General features: G+C 48.1%; 1 protein-coding gene across 1 annotated transcript in view; it reads left to right on the plus strand.

The window, feature by feature from the left end:
* Positions 1-16,008, plus strand: part of gcl (germ cell-less) — a 68,851-nt gene that overhangs the window by 17,373 nt on the left and 35,470 nt on the right. Inside the window, exons 4-7 of the mRNA XM_045738591.2 lie at positions 5,529-5,625; positions 6,027-6,178; positions 13,928-14,023; positions 14,201-14,317. Coding sequence (XP_045594547.1) covers positions 5,529-5,625; positions 6,027-6,178; positions 13,928-14,023; positions 14,201-14,317 — 462 coding nt within the window. The remainder of the gene's footprint in view (positions 1-5,528; positions 5,626-6,026; positions 6,179-13,927; positions 14,024-14,200; positions 14,318-16,008) is intronic.

Below are 16,008 nucleotides of genomic sequence, written 5' to 3' on the forward strand. Positions count from 1 at the left end.
CTCAGAGAGGCACAAGGAACAATGGCCTATAGAAATGTATATGTGATTTGGCGCATTCTATGTCTGCCATCGACTGGGCCAGGCACCCAGAAAGGTAAGCGCCACAAAACAAACCCCCTATTCTGATTAAAACAATGAAAATAGACAAACGAGTGGACAGAACTCCCCCAATTGAAAATGAGCAAATGAGCATGATGTCACATGAGCCGCTTCACATGTCTGCGCAGCTCTTCCCTCCTCAGGAGGGGGAAGGTGGAGCCCCAGATCGCCGTACCAGCGATCCATACCCCAGTTCTAAGGCTTGATGTCAAAACGTGTGAAAACAATGCCAACCAGAGGGAGGGAGGGAGGGAGGGAGGGAGGGAGGGAGGAAGGGTTGCCAGGAAGCCTCCGGGTCTCGCCCAGAAAATGGCATTTCATTACATTCAACTCTGGTTTTCTAGGGGTGGGGGGGGTGGGGGGACCCTTTTGGCTCCCCGGAGCTACTTCTCCAAAGGCGAAAACGAGAGGGACTTACCTGGGAGGCGGTCAGTGCTCGCACCTCAACTTGAAGTCAAGACAACAGGCTGCAACCACCGACCCAAAGGGACACAGGCCCAACTAGGCACAGGAACATTAACGAGGTAGCATGCAGCCAGGACCCCGTTCGACCGCCAAAAACCCTGCGCTAGAATGTCAGCCCAAGACATGTTACCGTTAAGCGCAGCAAACTTACGAACTTTATGGGCACGAGGATAGACTGCAGGCTGGCTAGACCGAATAACCCTGCGGATGACCTGAGAGACCCGAACCTGAGAACAGGGAAGAATGGAAACTGGATCAACCCAAAGCACGTCCCGGGCCACAGAGGCTGTGGCGCGCAAATAACGGTGGAGAGCCGCAACTGGACACAACACATGATGCACCCCCCTGCCTGATCAACCAAGCATCAACAATCCAAGGACCCCCTCCAGAAAGCAGCAGTCTCAATCTTCGCCAGAAAAGGAGACAGCTGCAAACGAACAAACCTATCACCATGAACAAGAGAGCAGAAACTCCTGCGCCGGAGGAGAGCATGAAGCTCCCCAGCCTGACCCCCAGAGGCCAATGCCAACAAGAAAAGAGCCTTGGAAAAACAATCCTGAACCGAAGGGGCCACAGCAAACTGAGGAGAAGAGAGATAGGAGAGCACCAGGATAGCCCAGGCGGCACATGAGCAGGCCAGAGGTGAAACAATGCCCAAGACAACTTGGGAAACGGTGCAGAAGTAACAACAATACCGAAAGCAAGCTGCAGCGGCTCCACCAACTCTGCATGATACGAGGTGACAGTATTCGCCATAAGATGCCGGTCCTGAAACAGTCATATCTTGAGGTTATCTTGAGATGATTTCGGGGCTTTTAGTGTCCCCGCGGCCCGGTCCTCGACCAGGCCTCCACCCCTAGGAAGCAGCCCGTGACAGCTGACTAACACCCAGATACCTATTTTACTGCTAGGTAACAGGGGCATAGGGTGAAAGAAACTCTGCCCATTGTTTCTCTCCGGCGCCTGGGATCGAACCCAGGACCACAGGATCACAAGTCCTGCGTGCTGTCCGCTCGGCCGACCGGCTCGAGAAAAGACAAAACAACCTTAACAGAAAGCAAAGTACAATGACGAAGAGACAGAAAGAACAGAAAGGACCGCCAGGAAACGTCATACTGCCACCGAGACGAAGCCTGCAGGTGGGACACCATCAAAGAAGCCACGTGATAGACTCGAGTCAAAAAGACCAAACGTGAAGACTTGAAGAAAAGAGCGAACCAGTCTCGTAACGGACCAAACCGATCTGCTGAAAGAGGCGGAGCCGTGAAAAAACCTCCGGGTTCGGACACTGAGCAAGCAGCGCCTGAAACCAAGGCTGTGCTGGCCACCATGGGGCCAAGAGGACAACTCTCCCCTGGTAAGTCTCCAAGTGAGCTAGGACCTGGAGCAATAACTGAACCGGGGAAAAGAGGTATAGGAACCCCCGACCTCGACCAGTCCTGCCGGAAGGCATCAATCCTGACAGCCTCACGGTCGGGGAAGGGCGCCGCATATTCCGGAAGATGCCTCGACCACGCTGAAGCAAAGAGGTCCACCTCCGGGCGCCCGAATGTCTGGCAGAGCCAACTGAATGAGTCGGCATTGACCATCTATTCCGTGGACAAGGGGATGAACCGGGACAGGCTGTCCGCCGGGACATTGAACACCCCCCTGCATGTGAACTGCCCGGAGAGCCAAACCCTGAGAATGGAGCCGGATCGTCGAGCTGCTGGCTACCCGAACCCTCCAAAGCGCAAACCACACCACTGTGAAATCCCGCACCGTGCTGTGGGCCCGACTGAAGGACGGACCCACCTCCCCTGGCCGGCCTGGTGAGCACTGGTCACACTGCCCCAGCCGAGAGACGGCGTGTCCGTGAACACATCGAGTGAGGGCTCGGGCAAGCACCAAGGCACTGAATCCCCCAAAAAACGTCGACGTAGCAGCTGACGCAAGGCCCCCGGGGTCGAACCCAGTGATCACGAGAAATGTGGAACGTGGGCACCACGACCCGGGTAAGGCGTGCAAACACGAGCGGTGCCAGGTTCAACCCAAACGGGAGACAACGAAACCGGAAACTTTGACACCTCACAACAAAACCGAGCCAGTTCCTGAACCCTGGATGAATCGAGACATGCCAATATGCGTGGGTCAGAGACAGGGACAGAGTGGTCATCTGAAAGGAGAGACAAGAAACCCAAGGATTCAAAGGGGATAAGTCCAGAATGAACTGCAGATCCGCACAGTCCCGTTTGGGAACTGGAAACAGATGTGATACCCACCTGAGAGACGTTGTTTCGACCACGCCCAAGCATACCCACTCCAAGATGACCCGACAGAGTGCAGCAGAAGAGGCCTGCCTCGCCAGCCCCGAACCCCCCAAAGGATGAGGAGCCACCCAACACCACTGCAGGCCACGAGAAACGACCTGAAAATCCAACAAATCATGAGACCAGGCATGAGCGAACAGAGCCAGCCTCCCCTCCATCGCCCCGTCAATGGGGCGAACCGCTAAAGGACCAACGCCCCTTACAAGAACCCGACCTGCGCCTACAGAGCGATCACCGCGCTGACCAGATGCAGATGGTTCTGAAGGCAGCACCGGCTCTGAAACTGGCACCTGTGGCCTACACTGACGAGTGGAACCCCGAGCCCTGGCACGATCTCTCCAGAAAGAACCCACCTGGGACCACTGGAGAACCAACAAATCAGATATCGGACAAAAACTGGACGAGGCCGCCTGCATATATTGCTCGACCGCAGAGTCCACAAACAGCAAACCAGGGCCCAAGTAGATTCCAAGGAGAACGCGAGCACCACCTGCCGACACACGAGACGCGCAGCAAAAAACCACGACAGCGCATCCCGCAGGATCGGCGCAAATAGCTCCAGCAGAGCAGATGACGCACGAGCACCTGAGACTAAGGCACCAGACCCAGGAACGGCCCCAAGCACCTCAAAATCCTCCGCAAGCCAATCTGAAGACAGCTCCAGGAGGGAAAAGAAAAGCAAGACCGAAGCCAAGAAGCCCCGAGCGGGCAAGTCCTCAGCCACAAGCGCAGGTGGAGGGTTATCTTTCAACACCACATCGGACAGGTGTTTGAGAGCCAGAGGTGCGTGCGCCACCCATGGTTGCTCATTCAGTACTAACTCAGCCAGCAGCCCTAGGGCATTCTGGGAATTTTTTCCAAGATGGCTGCCTCTCACTGGAGGTCCTAAGAGTCCATTTCATACACAACCAACTTCGTACACATTTAGAATTGGTACCGAAAAATCAAAAAGAGTTTTCTCTGTTGGCGCAGTTTCCCGCCTACTGAGAATACTCAGTTGGCGCAGTTAAGTGGTTAAGAAACATGGAGCAGCCTACCTGCCGAGCACCGAATGAACCTTTAGCTATGAGACAAATGAAAAAAAATATTGAACAAATTTGAAGAAAGAAAGATGTCATAAAGGTTTGTTCAGTGTATGTAAGGTAGGCTGCTCCATTATTTAAAACATTGAATATCATATTGATGTTTTTCTGTGGTAGAACGGATTAATTTGATTCCCATTACTGTATTGTCAATGGGGACATTCGTTTTGTATGACGTCCGTTTCATATGACGATCACGGCGCCGGCAGATTAATTTCGTTATTCGAGGTACCACTGTTTTTATATAATAAAATGTGTAAACTATCGCTGTACTCAAAATTATGGTGTGCATATTAGTGATTCAATTATGTTCATAAAACAATAAACAGTTTTGCTGTTATTACACTATATACACAGGTTATATATAAGTATCTGCCTGTTTTGCTCACTATAACGAACCACTAAGTTGGTATTGTGAATCAAAATGCAACGAGGAGTGACAACCACACACCATCCAGCCACTCACTGCCACTCCCTCCCTCCCTCAACAACACCTCACTCGCCCTCATTCTCCTCCCACAATACTGTTCTTGCATTTATTCACTATACACAAGTTATATGTAAGTAATTACATGTTTTGTTCACCATAACTGTACATCTAAGCTTGTATGGTGAGTAAAGGCAATAAGACGTAGCTACTCACACAGTCAGCTGGTGGCGGCCTCCCTCAAGGCCAGACACACTAATATTTCTCCTCCAACAATATTGTTTGTGATGTTATTACGCTATATACACACATTATATATAAGTATCTACCTGTTTTATTTACCATACCTGTACAAATAAGCTGTTATGGTGCCCAAAGACCATAGTGGCCACCAGTAAACATGACAAGTCGTGCAGACGACGCTCCTCCCTCACCAAAATGGCGGCTTCCAACCTACTCCTATTGCTGTTATTACACTCTATACACACACATTATATATAAGTAACTTCTCCTCAGGTGAACACAAATGGTGAACATTTGTGTTCACCATAGCGAACCACTAAGCTGGTATGGTGAGTGCAGTCAATAAAAGGTGGCCACACACAGTCAGAAGATGACGCCACCACCCTCCCTCCCACAGCATTACTCCTCCCTCCATGGAGCACAGCGCTAAATATCACCACAATCCTGCTATTATCAGAATCCAGGTCAGTTTTATCACAGTCAGGGGTTTTCTGTAATACTATCATCGCTAAATAATAGCATGAACATATATATTTTGACATTTTTAGGTGATGCTGTGGTCACAAACTGTACAGCAGTGCTGTGCGCTCATGGTGCGTGCATCAGCCTTGGTGGCTCACTCAATACTGAAGCTCTCACACCCAGGAATGTTGGCCACGATTTTTTTTCTAGGTGGCGTCTGTCAACTATCGGTCGTGGCTGCACTATAGCTGCCCCTATCCCACGCGGGGCGTTTAAATTAAGGCGCTAGACACTAAAACAGCTATTAATGTATTGTGCTGTTCCTGTTTTGTTTCTCAAATCATCTATATATGTATTGTGCTGTCGAAGGGTTAAGGCTATCTCATATAAACAGGTGGAGAATTTTGTTGTTACTAATAAAGCTTTTTTAATTTTCAACAGAGCCCCTACTTTGGGAGCATGTTCTCAGGAAACTGGTCAGAAACCAACCAATCTCGGATTACAATTGAGATTCTCGATGACAATATCAATATTGATGGTAAGTGAAGTTAAACATGTAAACCATTTGCTGTACTGACATTGACTTGTACTTCCTCTACATCTTTCTCAATAGTGTGTTATGATTTACAATGTTGTGCACAGTGAGTACTCTACCAGAAAATAGTACAGTACTCGTTAAAAACAAGTTACTGGTGTTAAGAATAAAGTCATGCTAGACAATTTTTAGATAACTTTCATTAGGAACAAAATCTATTTTGGTAACTAAAAACTTGCAGTGCTGCTATGCTTTTATAAATATTTAAACATTTCTTGCATGTATATACAAGATTGACTAAAACAGTAACTATCTACTGTACATCATTTCTGTTGATCCTGCAAGTTCAGAAAATGTATAATTTCTGGTTTAATTATGACTGTGTGTGTGTGTGTGTATGTCAGCCCTTCACCTGGCACTGGGTCAGTTCTACAAGGATGACATTGAGGTGGAAGCTGCGCAGGTGATTCCTCTCCTTGCGACTGCTCTTCTTCTCCAGATGGATCCGCTCATCGACCAGTGCACCTGCATCATGCTCGAGACCATCAACTTACAGGTGTGTCATCAACCCTTTCTCAATTAATCTACAAGTGTGCTATGAGGCCATCAACCTTTTTGTTTACTAAGCCCAGTTTCCAACCCTTGAGCTTTCACCTCGAGTCTGTAATGTTTCTATAAAAGAGAATGTCTGTCTCAAGTTGCAGGTCAGATACTTGATGCTAGATTGATTCATCCAAGATTGGGCGAGGATTTAACTGACGGGAGGACACAATGACCAACAACAGTTCCTGGAGGAATGTAAATGTCGGGTGCTTTAGTTTGCTGTTGTGATTTATAACGCTGTGCATAGTGAGTGCCGGAAACTGACGGGAAGACACAGTGACGAACCAGTAGATTACAATTATGTTACTTTAGATTATTATTGTTATTTATGGTCATATGCCCATATAAAATGAGTACATTTTCAACATTAATTATATGCCATCACCTGTAATTTTCCTTACCAGTAACATGGTAGAAAAATCTTCCAGTTACTCAAATGCTGAAAAAAATAAACAATCAATAAAAGCCTTGCAAACACCCTAAAGAATTACAAAATTACTGAATACAAAAAAAAAATGAAAAAAAATCCAAAACCTTCCAAGAATAAATTTCAAAACGGTGCTCCCTAGTGTTTCCCTTGTGCTGCCAGGGTTCTCTTCCCTGGAGTGTTCTGGGACTTAGGAGATCTGCCTCATTTGTGGTAGGTTTTGCCTTGGGGTGAGTCATGGGTTTTCACCTCTGTCTTTTCCCCAGTTTGGAACGTCTTTGGCTGGTGGGGCATTACTGGGCATTCACAGCTGCACTACAGTGCACCGAGGTGGGTAAATCAACCCAGTCTAGACCAAGTGGTTTAGGCTGTGGGACTCCCTTTGGTCCTTGTCTCTTTGAAGCTGAGCGCTATAGGTGGCTCTTGTGTTGGGTTCTCGGGCATTGGCTCTCCATGCCGTTCATGTTCAGGGAGTGTGCAGCATTCCAGGCCGACGGTCTGTCCCGATTCCGCCCCATTCCAGGGAGTGGATTGTCGTTGCCACTTCCCTCTTATGGCTGTGTGAGACGTTCAGGAGTTCGGAAGTGGATCCCTTCGTGTCGCCTTGGTCCCGGTGTTCCTCCCTTATGTAACGCCATTCCCCGATTCCGAGGCCCTTGCAGTGGATGTCTTTTGGCAGGACTGGATAGCTTGGATTCCTACTGGGGGTGGGCACTCTTGGCTTCTTGGTGTCTGGCCCTGCCCTGGTTTCCAGCACTGCTTGCGGAGTGCTCAAATCCGACCACCTTTCCATGGCTCCACCTCCTCCGGAGGCTCGGCCTCACTAGGTCGACCTTCTCCTCCATTCTTCACATCTGGTCCTTCTGATGTTGAGGTATTGTCCCTTCTGTAACATTCAAAGGGCTTACAAGATGTTATGCCTGTGGAGTTTGTAGAGGCATGGAGGTCAGTACATGGTTCTTGGTGGTTGTTCCACTATTTTCTTTCATTGTCATTCTTTCTGTGGGGAGCCCAGTCGGCTTCCTGAAACTATCAGAACTGATATGTGCTATATTAGTTTGGGTCATCATTCACCAGAGTCCTTATGCCTACTAGGGACCATGAGCCAGAACCTGGCCACTTCAGAGAGGTGCTAGGAGAAGTGCTATGAGCACTTTACATTTGAAGTATGTCATAATTGCCATCGACTGAGGAAGGACCCAGAAAAGTAGGTGAGTCAAAACAGACAAATGTCTGGTGAACCTGTGCAATCTAAGTCCTAAAAGATCAAAATATCTCCCCCTAAAAAGAAGCATAACAAGCATCACTTCACGCAACTAGCACTCCCGCTCGTTAGTACTAGCTGGGGTAGCACTAGCTGGCTCACAGCCGGTTCACATGAGCCAGCAGCCCACCACTCTAGTTCTTGAACTGATATGCTGGCAGTTGAATTGTCACCTCTGGGCTCAATTTCCTGTTCTGGATTTTTGCCCTGTGGGGCTTTTCTAGCTGTGTGTCGGTATGGTGGCCAGGTGTCTTACTGTACTGGAGCTACGTGTGCCTAGGTTACCTTCCCTAGGTGCTCCATAAGTACTGCCCTTGCATGGCAGGGTTATCTTCTCTGGGACGTTCGGGAATCATTCCCTGTTGAGGACTTTTTTGCTTGAGGTTGTCTTCATCCTTGGGGTGCGTCTGGGGTCTTGGAGGCTTTCCGTCTTGTCCCAGGTAGGGGCGTGTTTTGGCTGGGAGGGGCGCACTACAGCTGAGTCGACCCAGCAGACTCTTCTTGGAAACCTTTCCCCATGGAATCCACCTTTTCATCAGGGATGGTGGGTCTGGATGAGCGCTCTGCCCGGGGGCCTTCGTCGGGAGTTCCCAGGGCTCAAGGGGAGTCCACTTGGAGCTTTTGGGCTCCTTTTCATCCTGCTTGGACCCCTTATGGCCTCTGGGCAGGGGTTGTTGCTGAAGGGGAAATGGTTTTCATCCCCTCCTTTCCTTTAAGAATTCATATTGCTGTATTTGCTGTCATGAATTATGCACCCTCGTGTCGGATGCGTCTATCTTTTACTTGGATGTTTTGTACTGAGAGAGAGAAAAAACTATTTTCGTGTGTTCCAGGGGTCCCCACGTCTGCTCACCAGGGGTGTGGTTCTTTCCAGATCGCCGGGTTCGGGTTCCTGGTGATCTGGAGGCCATTCCATCTGGTTCCATCCCGGGTTCAGACCTACCTGGGTCTTTGTTTAGGACTCTTGGGCCGCTTCTTTGTCTTTGCCTCCAGAAGCGTTGCTGCGGCTGTGGTTCCGCCTTCGGCTGTTTATGAGGGGGTCCCGAGTCACTTGGTGGTTGCTCGAGCGGTTGCGCGGGAGTCTGAACTTCGCCGTGCTGGTCTGCCCGTCGGGTCGGGTTTGGCTTCGGCGTCTGTTTGGTTCCTTCGGGGACTCCCCTTCCGCCTCTCTTGCAATCGTTGGGTTCATCCTCTGGGGATCTTGTGTTGGTGCTGCGTCACCGGCTTCCTCTTTTGGGCTTTTCGGGGTTCCATGCCTAGGCGCCTCCCCAAGCCTTCGCCCAGTGTGTTCTAGGACAGGTCGTCTCTCGGCTGGGGCTTTGTGACCCAACCTGTCCTCTTAAAAATAACGTCGCTTTTCGCTTTTCGCTTTTCACAGCACGGTTCGGGAGTTTGTGGCTGTCAGGTTTGCGCTTCGGAGGGTTTGGGTCACTCGGGGCTCTACCATCCGGCTCTGTTCGGACTGTTCTCCGGTGGTTCAGTGTTGGAACCACAGTGGTTCTCTAGGTCCTTGACCTTGGGGTTGGTCCCTTCGAGTGGCTCGTCTGCTGGATTCTTGGGGTTTGGCTGTCCATGCATTTCATGTCCTGGGTGTGTCCTATGTCCTGGTGGACGGCCCGTCTCAGTTCATTCCTCTTTTCATGGATTGACCAGTCGTCGCCGACTCGTTTCGTTGACTCTGCCAGACGTACGAATTCCTGGACATGGACATCTTCGCGTCGGCATGGTCTCTGCGTCTCCCATTCTATGTGGCACCCTTACCCGCCTGTGAGGCATTCGCGGTGGATGCCTTTCGGCAGGACTGGTCGAGGTGGAGTTACCTGTTCCTCTTCTCCCAGTCCAGCTGTTACTTCGGGTTCTGGCTCGGTTGGAGTCCTTTCCAAGGAGAGTAGTCCTTGTGGCCCCTTGGTGACCGGCCTAGGGTTGTTTTCAGACGCTGCTTGATAGGTGTCTGAACCAGGGGTATTTCCCACGGCTCTGCCTCTTTCGGCAGCTTGGACCGATCCTGTACGTTGCTGGTTTGGCCTTCTCTTCGGCTCTAATGTCTGGTCTCTTGACGCAGGTGTATCACCATGTCTAGGGTGATCAGGTGGCTTCGTTGATGGTGTCCCACCTGCGAGCCTCGTCTCGGCGACAGTATGACGTTTCCTGGCATTACTATTTGCCATTTTCTTGCTCTTCGTAGGTTGTTTCTCTTTCGCATCGGGTTGTCTTGTCCTTTCTTGGTTTTTCGGGTCTGTTAATTAATGCTTCTTACTGTCGCCTTGTATTGTGCTGTGCTGGCGGAGCCGCTCTGGTTTGCGTTCGGGGTGGACGTCACATCCGCCCCGTTCCGCACGCTTTCTTGTGCTTTATTTCACCTCCGGCCTGCTCATGCGCCACCTGAGCTGTCCTGGTCCTTGATCAGGGTGCTCCCTTAATTTTTCTCTCCTTGGTTTGTGGTAGCCCCTTCAATTCAAGATTGTTTTTCGAAGGCCATATTTTTGTTGGCATTGGCCTCTGCGGGTCGGGTCGGGGAGTTTCCGGCTCTCCTCTGGCGCAGGGGTTTGTGCTCTTTTGGTACTGGTGGTAGATTTGTACGTTTGCAGCCTTTCTCCGTCCTTCTGCCAACGGCCGAGTTGGCTGCTTTCTGGAGGGGTCTTTGGGTTATTGATGCTTGATTGGTTCATGTGTTGTGTCTGGTTAAAGATCTTCACCGTTGCCTGCGTGCTGTGGCTGGGGATGCGTTTTGGGTTGATCTAGTTATCCTCGTTACTTGTCTCCCAGGGCTCGCAGGGTTCTTAAGTCTACCAGCCTGGGGTCTATCCTGGTGCCTGTGCCATTTGGACGTTTACAGCTTTTGTTGCCGTGTTTGGTGATGTCTTTGGCTCATTTAGGGTGCGGCGATTTGGGGGTCACACAGGTTCCTGGCCGCCCTTTATTTTGTGAGTGTGTCTGCTCCTGTGCTTCTTGTTTTGCTTTGGGTTACAGGTTGCTGCTTGTTACCTGGTTGATACCTGGTTGATGGGGTTCTGGGAGTTCTACTCCCCAAGCCCGGCCTGAGGCCAGACTTGACTTGTGAGAGTTTGGTCCACTAGGCTGTTGCCTGGAGTGGCCCTCAGGCCCACATACCCACCACAGCCCGGTTGGTCCGGCACTCCTTGAAGGAAACAATCTAGTTTCCGCTTGAAGATGTCCACGGTTGTTCCTGTAATATTTCTGATGCTCGCTGGTAGGACGTTGAACAACCGTGGGCCTCTGATGTTCATACAGTGTTCTCTGATTGTGCCCATGGCACCTCTGCTCTTCACTGGTTCTATTCTGCATTTTCTTCCATGTCGTTCACTCCAGTACGTTGTTATTTTACTGTGCAGATTTGGGACCTGTCCCTCCAGTATTTTCCATGTGTATATTATTTGGTATCTCTCTCGTCTCTTTTCTAGTGAGTACATTTGGAGAGCTTTGAGACAATCCCAATAATTTAGGTGCTTTATCTCGTCTATGCGTGCTGTATATGTTCTCTGTATTCCCTCAATTTCAGCAATCTCTCCTGCTCTGAAGGGGGAGTACTGAGTACTTGAGTACTGAGCAGTACTCAAGATGGGACAACACAAGTGATTTGAAGAGTACAACCATTGTGATGGGATCTCTGGACTTGAAGGTTCTCGTAATCCATCCTATCATTTTTCTGTCTGACGCAATACTTGCTTGGTTATGCTCCCTAAACGTTAGGTCGTCGAACTTCATTATTCCCAAATCCTTGACATGCTGTTTTCCTACTATGGGCAGATTCGATTGTGTTTTGTACCCTGTATTATGTTTAAGATCCTCATTTTTGCCGTATCTGAGTACCTGGAATTTATCACCGTTAAACATCATGTTATTTTCTGCTGCCCAATCGAAAACTTTGTTAATATCTGTTTGTAGTTTATCAATGTCTTCAGCAGAAGTAATTTTCATGCTGATTTTTGTATCATCTGCAAAGGATGACACAAAGCTGTGACTTGTGTTTTTGTCTATATCTGATATGAGAATAAGGAACAGCAGTGGTGCAAGGACTGTACCTTGAGGTACAGAGCTTTTAACTACGCTTGGACTCGATTTTACTTGATTGACTGTTACTCTTTGTGTTCTGTTCGACGGGAAATTGAGTATCCAGCGTCCTACTTTACCAGTTATACCCATTGACCTCATTTTGTGTGCAATCACTCCATGGTCACATTTGTCGAATGCCTTTGCAAAATCTGTGTACATGACATCTGCATTATGTTTTTCCTCTAATGCCTCAGTGATTTTGTCATAGTGGTCAAGTAGCTGTGAGAGGCATGATCTTCCTGCTCTAAATCCATGTTGGCCTGGATTGTGGAGGTCATTGGTTTCCATGAATCTAGTGACCTGACTCCTGATCACTCTCTCAAATACTTTTATTATGTGGGATGTTAGTGCAACTGGTCTATAATTCTTTGCCAATGCTTTGCTACCACTCTTGTGTAGAGGGGCAATGTCTGCTGCTTTAAGTGCATCTGGTATCTCCCCTGTGTCCAAGCTCTTCCTCCACACTATACTGAGTGCCTGTGCTACTGGCACTTTGCATTTCTTTACAAATATTGAATTCCATGAGTCTGTCAATCTTGAAGTCTGTTGTCTTGACTTCTGGTTGCGGAGTTTGTGGTGGCCGCCTCCTGGGGTCAACCCTTTCTTTTCCTTCTCATTGGGTATGTAGCTCCAGGAAGCTGTAGGGGCTGCTCACAGAAAACCAGCATTGAATGTAATGAAAAGCCATTTTCTGGGTGAGCCCTGGAGACTCCCTGGCATCCCTTTCTCCCCACTGGTCGGCGATTTTTCGTGTTGGTTGATGCTTAGCTTCCGAACTGGGTCTAGGCAGCCAGCGCGGTGAGGTCCGGGGCTCTCCCTCCCCCTCTTAGGGAGGGGAGGGCTGCACGGATGATCGGCGCGGCAGTAAAGTGTGATGTTTGCTTGTTTGTTTGTTTCCTTGGGATTGTAGGGAGTTTCTACCTCTCTGTTCGGTTTTTTGTTTTAGTTTCTTACCATGTGGGGTTTGTTTTGTTATGCCTACCTTTCTGGGTGCCTAACCCCAGTCGATGGCAGATAAGGAAAACCCCCAACCACAAGGGGGTTTTCCAGGGCCATTGCTCCCTGAAACCTCTCTGAAGGGGTCAGGTTCTGGTGCTGGTCCCTGGTATGTCTGAACTCCATAGCTAATGTCCCGGTCTAATATAATATACTTTCGCCTGATAAGCTCCAGGGAGCCTCCGGGGCTCGCCCAGAAAATGGCGTTTCATTACATTCATTGCTGTTTTTTTCAAGATGGCGTCTGTTTAGAATTGGGGTCGGCTTGACTATTGCTGCCCTTATCCCTCGTGGGGCCTTTAAAATCGTGTGCTAGACCCTCAATCGTTTATGTACGATGTGCGCGATTTTGTGACAGTTACTCCCTTCGTATATGTATGTATTGCGCAGTTTAAGGGTTAAATGGGTGGATACTATGGAGAGAGATGTCTTCTCCTTAGTTCATCTCATTTCTTAAAGGTAAAGGCGATATTGATAATGAATATGTGGAACAACTCCAGACATGATATGATAAGAGCTGCTGCAGAATTATTCTGGGCTGAAAACTTGTAGTTAATGAATACCCTCTTATTTTTTGTTTAAATTATCATAAATAATTTAACCAATTTGCTGCATGTTGTATTAATGACATTGTACAGTGGCACCTCGATTAATGAGTTTAATCTGTTCCGGCACCGAGCTTGTCATGTGGAAACGAGCCATGTGTCATGTGGTCATGTTATACGAAACAACAACAAAACTGTCATAAAAGGTGTCAGAGAACCAGTGGAAACGCTCGTTAATCGAGGAATAGCTCGTTAGTAGAGACAAATGTTCTGTGAGTGGCTCGCTCGTTACTTGAAATGCTCGTATATAGAGCCGCTCGTTAATCGAGGTGCCACTATGTGTGCAATTTACTGTCCTGTTCACGAGTGACAGATCCTGTGTTTGCTGGCTTTCAGACTGTGCTCCAGTACCATGAGGCTGCAAGGAGGTACGGAGTGGTGGAAGTGGACAAAGCATGTAAACAGTGGCTACTCCACAACCTCCTTACACAGGTGAGGACACATGCAGGTGGTAAGTGAGAAGCCCGGGACACCACTAGCTTCCATGATGGCAAGATATGCCCAGTTATTATGAAGTATTTTTTTTTTTTAATTAATCCATGAAACTGATGTCACTCTATATATATTTCCTAATTACTGTATATATAAAAAATAAGACTGTCTTGCTAGGTTACAGAGCATCCTGCAACACTGCGACACATACCGCCGGACTTGTTCTACGAGCTGCTATCTTCACCACACTTGTATGTCATGCAGACGGAGTTCAGTGTTTATGTCATGCTGAAGGTAGGATAAAATTATAGTGCAATGCTGATTCAGCACAAAGTTTACTTTGTATTCTTCACTAGTATGGAAACTCAGTATATAATTACTCAGGGTGACTGCTGTTGCCTTTGGTTCAATGACAACCACACACACATGAATCAACTGCATGAAACTTGTCATTTGTTTAACCTGTGGGATGCTCAGTTATTAATAGCTGACAACAGCCCAGTGCAAAATAATTTTATATTTTTTATTTTTTGTTCCTTCTAATATTGTTAAAATGCATTCCCTGATCACAGGAAAAATAAAAAGCAAATTATATGTGACATATTTTGACTGTGATAGGGTGAGGAAGTCTGGCAAGGTACAGGTGGCGAAAGAGTACATGTCTGGGTCGGTCTGTGCCAGCTAAGCTGGGAGCAGGTAACAATCTGCCACCTCATCCAGAAAAAGCCTTCAAAAAGTCAGCATAGCTTTACATATAGACATATAAGTAAATATTTCCCTTTAGTTGTGTGTGCTGATGCAACACCTGACTAGAATTTCTGGGAAAATGAGGCATTATTATGCATTAAATGATGTAATTTCACTACTGTACTGGTTAGTAGTGTTAGTAAAATATATTACACAGTATAAGAATAGTTTCTTAATGTACTGAATGTTAGTAATTAAGTGTTGGAAATTTCCAACATGACTCACATATGGAAGTTTTTTGGTGGTTTTCAAGGCTTTGTTTTTGGTGAATCCTCCAATTGTATGTGAAGCTGCACTGACTTTCTGGAGGCCTTTTCTGGTGAGATGGCTAATTGTCACCTGCTCCCCACGCCTCTTATGTGAGGGCCAGATTCTGGCTCTGGTCCCTGGCATTTAAAACAGAACTATCAGCAACTGAAATGACCTTTTAATGTGAAGCAATCTCGGAAAGAGAGCTTCAGGGAGCCACCGGGGGCTCCTCCAAAAATTGGCATTTCATTATATTCAATGCTGGGTTTTTGTACCTGATGCATTCTTAAACAACATGACTTACCAGTTTGGTGTTTTTTTCTGGGGGGGGGGGGGGGGGGAAGTCCCATCGGCTCCTAGAAGCTATCTTACTGATCATGTGCCATACTACTACTTGGGTGTCATCAGTCGCAGAGTACTTTTTTTTTTTTTTTTTTTTTCTTTTTTTTTTAAGCCAACCGGGGATCATGAGCCAGAACCTGGCCTCCCTCAGAGAGGTGCAGGGAACAATGGCCATGACCACTTTACACTTAAAATATGTCATCTTGCCATCAACCGGGAAAGGACCCAGAAAGGTAGGCGAATCAAAACAGACCACTGTCTGGTTGAAAAATTTCAAGTTACGTTCTCACAAGAGCAAAAGAACTCCCCTAGAAAGCAAACAGGCAAAACTTCATCCAACTAACCTCCTACACCACCCCACCCACCCCACCCACCCCACAGGGGGGGCAGGGGAAGCCAGCCTGGGAAGGTCAGGCTGCCACCATTCAGTTCTTTGACTGATGCCGTGCTGAGTGGTCACTGTTGCTCTGGTTCCTTGTACCCATTTTCCTTGGTGTTTTGCCCTTGTATCAGTGTTATAAAACAAATGTGTGTTGCCAGGAGTTTGGAGTACTGGAGCTGCATGCACCTACTGTTCCCTTCCTTAGGTAGTATGTAAGTACTGCACTTGCGTCTCAGGGTCATCTTCTCCGGGGTGTGCGGGAAAC

This window comes from Procambarus clarkii, chromosome 43 (genome assembly GCF_040958095.1).
Source record: "Procambarus clarkii isolate CNS0578487 chromosome 43, FALCON_Pclarkii_2.0, whole genome shotgun sequence".
NCBI lineage: Eukaryota > Metazoa > Arthropoda > Malacostraca > Decapoda > Cambaridae > Procambarus > Procambarus clarkii.